Here is a 6,923-nt window from a genome sequence, read left to right as displayed (position 1 = left end):
GATCTTTGGAGAGACCCTGAACTTCCTCAGTTGTCCTCAGACACACATTTTCAGTTTGGTCGAGCTCACTATAAATGTTTCCTATTGCTGCTTTAGTTGACTGTGTTACCACTATTAGAATTTTTATATATAATATATTTACATTTTGGTTATATTTTGATTTTTATTTGACTTTTTTTCAATTACTTCCAACTTTTTAACTGGGTTCTTGGAGACCCTGATTACAAATGAGGGTGACTGTAAAGCACTTTGTGTCAGTTTCTTTTGTTTTCAATTTCTTTGTTTAAGTATCTTTGCTTGTGTGTGTGTGTGCGCACGCACATGTTCTTTCAGGTTGTTCTTAGAAAATTTGATTACTTTGGTAATAAGAAATTAGATTACTCTGGGACACAGGTTTTATCTTTCTTGAAATGCAGCCCACAGTTGTTAGATGTGCAGAAAGTATGACGGTGCGTTTTCCTAATTGTTTACTACATGTCCCAAAGGTCATGATGACAAAGGACGATTAATGCAGCAGGAGGAAGGAGAAAGTGCTCTGTCATGGTGGAAAATATAAATAAACAAGAAGCACCTGGAGAGTACAAACCTCCAACAAGGTACTTCTCCACTCTCTGGACAATATTTACTTTTAAGGCAATAGTATAAAATTTTTGATATATTCATTCTATTTTGTCTGGTTCTTAAACAAAGAAGTTATTTTCAAACTTCTTTGTTTAAGAAATTCATATCTCAAAGAAATAAATCCCACTGATAATGTCTGAGCCTAATGCCTCAAAACTCGAATGCCTTAAACTATAGTGATAATGTATGAATGTTAAAATGAGGTCAGAGGTCAAACGTGGCATGATATTTGTTGCAAACTATGATATTTAAAATCAATTAAGCTTTAACTTTATTTTCAGCTGGCTTCCTTTTCTGCAGAACATAGCAACTCCAGTTTAAATCACAGCTTCTGAGATTAGCAGTGAGAATCAGCATAAAAAAAAGGGTTTTCTATTTTAATTTTTGGAAATGTTTTTAAGAGATTGAAAGTAATCTTTTTTTTTTACTTTTTATTTTGTACTTTTTCCAAATTTATAGTACATGCAAATAAAAAATGTAAGTAATCTTTAATATAAAAATATAAATATATATATATTTATACCCACACTCTAAACCCATACTCCATACTGGTACTCAGGTTGTTGCACTCTAGTTATAGTATTATTTATTGTAATGTCTTATTACTTGTCATTTCTGCTTGTTAAAAACAAACAAAAAAAACATAACAAACTTAACTATTTATTTATAACTTAAAAAAAATGTAATAATTCTGTTTCTTCATTATTTTTGTTTCTTTTCACTCCGGGACCGTGTGTACATAATTTCATTCCACCTCATGTTAACATGTGATGCGAATGACAAATAAAGCTTTTTGACTCCTTCAGTCCTTGAAAATGATTTTAACTGAACACCAGATTCTTCAGAGTTCTCTCACTTCACTTCTCTCACTCTGATAAATATTAATATAATGATACCTTTACGTCGCCCATTTTTCCTCCTTTCGGTTCTGGCCTTGGCTGTAGAGTTTTTTGTTTTTTGGGGGGTTTTTTTTCTATCCCCCGACAGACATGGCTGGAGGATTGGAAATGGAGAAAGAAAGAGAGGATGGAAAGAGAGAAGAAAAACAGATCTGCTAGAGGATGTAGGGAGCCATGGCCCTGTCCCCCAGGACATGAAGCAGGCATGCAGGAGATCCAGGCCCATGACATCCAGAGTGCAAAAGCCCAAGGAGGACCATTGGAGGGGCATCCGTGCCGCCCTCCTGGAAGGAGCTGAGAAGAGCCACAGATATGGGGTCAACCAGCAGCCATGGAGCAGAAGCCAAAGGGGCCTGCAGTGATGTGCCCGCTGGCTCTGCCGGCACCCAGCTGCGCCAGAGTGAACCGAGCTGCAGGCCCAGAGGCCTAAGGGCCCCCAAGCAGCCACCAGGAGTGAGCCAGTACATACGTGAGCGCCCAGCCCCAGACACTTAGAACCACCAACGCACCGGCGCCTGGGGGCATCAGCCAGGGGCAGGGAGTGTGGTGAGGGCTGTAGAGTGCTGACTGAAGCTGGAAAACAAATACAAGTCCAAACCTTAGCAGATACAGTACCCTGACACTTACTCTCATCAGGTCTCTTTAACAAGAACAATTTAAAGTGTGTTACTCTGCTCCTTGTTTGTGAAACACTGATGGAGACAGCTGAAGTCAAATGTATTGAAGTAAAAAACTGCAAAGATTTAAGAGATTTCAGAGGCCACTGGATTTATAGCTAAATAACAAATGTTTAAACAAATATAATAAATATAATGGATATATTGTTTTGATTCACAGTGTAATTTTGATTACTTCAAGGTAACAGTATCACCATCAAAAATTGCTTATCACTGTACAAAAAAGTGAAGAAAAAAATCTGAAGATGAAGAAGGTACTTACATTTAACAGCAATCATGACATAATTCACTGGATGTTTTTGCAGTGTTTTATTTGATATATTTGATTATCTGATAAACATATACAAAAACATTATTCAAATTTGAGGCGTATGTTACATCCTGTACTATAACCTGAAAATTGTTTTTCTTATTACATAAATTACTTTTATGTTTTTTGAGTACAGGATAAAATGACACTTTTAATCATTTTGGGGGATTCTCAAATCTTCATGCTGCAGCAGTGGTCAAGCAAATTATAATGTACAAGGATTTAATAACTAAGTCATGAGAAACTTACAATTTTCTATGTCTGATGAGCCTAGTAGTATTTTTCAGTCTTTAAGGGTCTGCAATCAAATACTGTTTACGGGGGCCTACACTGCACATCAGCTTATTTGCACTCCATTTTGATACTGTCCACATGTTCACTTTTCTTGGACTTTTTTACTACTGCAACAATCAGTAGAGCAAATGTGGTGTAAAGTCCAGTCTCAGCATCATCGGCGGAGAGATCCAGACCAAGGAATTTCACGCTGTTAATGTTGACTGGTGGTGCAGCTGTTGGCGTGGTTGTTGCTGCAGAAGAGACACAGTAAAAACAATGCTGTCGTATTAGTTGTGACGATTTGCAGATAGTAATTAACCTGCTTTTCAGCAGGTAAGTTAGTTATTTATTTGAACATTTAATTTAAAGGTCTATCATTCAAAGTAGGCATCTAAGCAAATATTTCATTCTTTTACCTCCAGACTCTGGGTTCAGGCACTCCTGATTCAGGGAATCCGTTGCACTTTATGACTGTGGCATAGAAATTTACAGAGCTCTTAGGCACTCGAGGAAGATTAGGGTCTGAGCGATTAACGTAGAACAGACCAAATCTCTGTGAAAAGCCAGAAGCCCACTCTAGGTTGTCCAACAGTGACCACGCTGTGTAACCACGCACATCCACACCATCAAGCAAGTAAGCTGTGAAGAAAAAATAAGTACCTTCATATTCTTGAAATTCATAGTCTATTTTAAAGCATCCATATTACACACAAAACATGATTATGTTATTTTCCTCTCCAGGACATTCCTGGCTTTAGATTTTTTTTTATAAAGGGAGGTTTTTGTTACCTTTCAACACCTGGTTAATGTACTGTTCATAGTAGTAGATCCTGTGAACATCATTTAGATCAATAGGTCCCTGCTCTGAGACTCCATTCTCAGTGACGATGATTGGTGGATTTCCATATTCATTTTTGATGAAGTTCAGCAATCTGCGGATACCAAATGGTGTGACCTTTAGCCAGACGGAGGCTGAATCCAACCAAGTGGGATCAGGAACTGTCGCCGCACCGCTGCGGAGGGCAAAATTTGGTAAATTACAGAATAAAGAAGCAAAGCTGTTCAGAAGAATTAGTTCTAGAAGACAGTTGTTTTTCAAATGTTAACTTCTTACATGTCTGCCTCAAGGCTTGCAATATTTCCATGGTCCACAGGGAATGCCAGGGCAGATGTGTACTGGTTCAATCCAAAGAAGTCATGAGTGCCCTTAATTCTCTTAATCTCCTCTTGAGTAAACTCAGGCAACCTGGAGAAATTTAAGTGAAACCAAACTTACTTATTATACTATAGAGCTACTTAGAAAATCACAGACAAACTTTTAAAGATTTAATAATAGGGTCTTGATGGATGCTCAATCATCCAGGTAAGGAAATCCCAAAAAGTTGATTCTGTTCATATGGAAGTAGCGTTGTTAGTGAAAAACGCTTGTGAACAGAATTAGCTTTTTGTGATTTAATAATAGCCTTCATAATACCGAGACTGTGGTAGACCAGCAGCTAGACTTCGGTCTCTTATTCTTGTCTTCATAATTTCACTGTAGTCACCATTAAATATGGGATGGGAAAACCAGCCAAGAGTGAACTGCACAAAGAGAAACATAATAGTCACTTGAAACTAACTGCTGTTAATTTTTCTTTTGTCAAATCTGAAAGGAATTGGCATACCTCCACCACACGTCGTGCAGCATCATAGTCCTCCTGTCTATAAGGGTTTCTGGGTTCAGACCAGTCAGAGCTGATTGTGATGGAGATTATGCCGTTCTGTTTGGCCCTGTACTTGTCATTGTAGAGATGCCAGGCCTCGGCATGAGCTTTAATCAGGTTGTGACCAACAATGTAGGGCAGAGTGTCTGGTCCTGAACTGATTCCTGGTGAGAAAAAAAACAGAGCATATAGGCAGCAAATGTGTCATGTTTGTTTGCTTTTTTTCACTACGGTTTAGAAATGTGAAGAACTGCTGTACAGATTACAGCTTATTTCAAAATACTCAGATATTTACCTTGACCCCATATCCATATCACGGACAAACAGTAACAGTTGTTTATGTTTTTACACCCATTTTGCACAGAGAGGCATTTTTTTGGAAAATGTATTGATAGCAATGTTGAATTTTCTCACACAATAAGACCAAAACAAAATAACTACACATAAAATAATTACACCATAAAGATGGTTTATTTTTCTACCTCCACACGTACATGGGTATTTCTGAAAACAGAGATTTTCTGTTTTTGTTGATAAAAAAAATCTCCACCATGGCAGGAGTTTTTAAAAATATACTTTTTCAGTGACCCAAACTGCAGTTTACGTGTGGATGAAAGGCCCACATGCATAGAATAAGCTGTGTTTTCAAAAATACCAGTGTAGGTGTGGACGTGGTGTAAAAGAGGTGGTAGTTGATGTTATTGCTACCTGTAATTTATTAGTTTACATTTATTTGTTTAATTCTTCACAAACAGTTTGAGGTGTGAAATAAACCGCAATTGAATTTGAAAACAAAATATGTGTGTGTGTGGATGGATCATGTGTTTGTGCCGGGAGGGGGCCTAGAAAAAAAAATTGGAAACCACTGGCTCAAACCATACCTGGGGCAAAGTCTCCAAAGCCATATCCATGGCGGGCTACAACGAGCGGCTCATTAAAGGTGATCCAAATTTTCACTTTGTCACCAAGACGGTCAAACATGAGGTCAGCATAGTCCCTGAAAAGCTTAACAAAGCTGTCATTCAAAAAGCCTCCATAATCCTCTATAGCTTGTGGTAGATCCCAGTGGTACAGAGTAACCTGAAAGGAAAGGAAAGGAAAATTGGCTGTACTTGCTGACTTGATCTACTTTCCATGTATATTTTCTGGCACAAAGATTTTCTGTTTGCCAGAAAGGAATTATTCATACCTGTGGCTGGATATTTGCAGCATGCAGTGCGTCCAAAAGTCTTTGGTAGTAGTTGATTCCAGCCTCGTTAATGTTATTGATAGTGCCATCAGGAAGGACTCTCGGCCAGGATAAGGAGAAACGATAATGGCTGACTTTCAGCTGCTTTAATATCGCAACATCCTCTTCTATTTTATTGTAACTGTCACAGGCTATGTCCCCATTGTCATCATTTAATATTTTGGAAGGACTGTGAGCGAACTTGTCCCAGATGCTTAGACCTTTTCCATCTGCCCTCCATCCTCCTTCAATCTGGACACAGTAAATGCAAAACAATAATTTAAAGAGATGAAAACAAGGGAAGCAAGACAGTATTGAGTAAAAGTAAAATTGCAGTAGAAGTATAGGTTACTTGGTATGATGCTGAAGCAGAACTCCACATGAAATCCTCTCGGAAGTGACCATAAAGCATCTTCTCATCATCTGGCAAGGGGAAACCATTATCCTTTATGATGTTGTAATAGTAATGAGCTGAGTACTTTGGTGTTCTTGGACGATCTGGGTTTGTGAAGTCCACGTGGTGCAGCCCAAATAGAAATTTGTACCCGTGCAGCCACTCAAAAGAATCCATAAAAGCTGTTGCTGTGTATCCTCGCAACCGCACACCATCAAGGTTATTGGCTGTAATGTAACCACAAATGCAAACACATACATACAAAATAAATGAACAACCAGTCATGGCAGTGGTGGAAAATGTTAAATATCTTCTGAAATATTTTTATATCACTGCACCTTTGAGAGCCTCATCGATATAGGTCTTGTAGAACATTACTCTTTCAAAGTCATCCCATTCTACTGCTGCTCCATTCTCAGTAATATAAATCTCTGGATCACCATACTCCTCCTTGATCCAGTTGAGGAGTCTCCTCAAGCCCCAGGCCACAGCTTTTTGGTTAGGAATGGCTGTAGTTGGTGAACTGGGTTCCTCTGCTTCTCTCATGTCCCGGTCTGATTCATAGGAGTGAGGCTGAAGTGCAGCTGTAAAATAGCTCACTACCCTTGTAGTGTAATGATTTACACAGAATACGTCAGCAGTTCCCTTGATGAAGTTCTTTTCTTCTTCAGTAAAGGAAGGAAGTCTTGACTGTGGAAGACTTTGGATTTCACTTTTGTTCCCAACTTGCCACTTCAGTGCATCAGGATAGTCACCATTCTTAAAAATAGGATGTGCAAACCATCCCAGTTGGAACTGCATCGCCCGGTCAGCAG

General features: G+C 38.6%; 1 protein-coding gene across 1 annotated transcript; it reads right to left on the bottom strand.

Moving 5' to 3' along the window:
• Window positions 1-2,534: 2,534 nt before the first annotated feature.
• LOC102311290 (lactase-phlorizin hydrolase) lies at window positions 2,535-6,917 on the bottom strand. The gene is made up of 10 exons (XM_005953250.3): window positions 6,447-6,917; window positions 6,067-6,335; window positions 5,676-5,966; window positions 5,368-5,566; window positions 4,448-4,650; window positions 4,258-4,364; window positions 3,898-4,029; window positions 3,573-3,796; window positions 3,200-3,422; window positions 2,535-3,034 (listed from the first exon to the last, which is right to left on the bottom strand). Exons 1-10 carry the CDS (start codon window positions 6,907-6,909, stop codon window positions 2,995-2,997), a joined length of 2,151 nt encoding a protein of 716 aa, XP_005953312.2. The 5' UTR covers window positions 6,910-6,917; the 3' UTR covers window positions 2,535-2,994.
• Window positions 6,918-6,923: the final 6 nt, after the last annotated feature.

This window comes from Haplochromis burtoni, unplaced genomic scaffold, assembly GCF_018398535.1.
Source record: "Haplochromis burtoni strain Fernald_Lab_line unplaced genomic scaffold, NCSU_Asbu1 Contig_3423, whole genome shotgun sequence".
Lineage (NCBI taxonomy): Eukaryota > Metazoa > Chordata > Actinopteri > Cichliformes > Cichlidae > Haplochromis > Haplochromis burtoni.
This window is presented reverse-complemented; position numbering and strand designations above follow the sequence as displayed.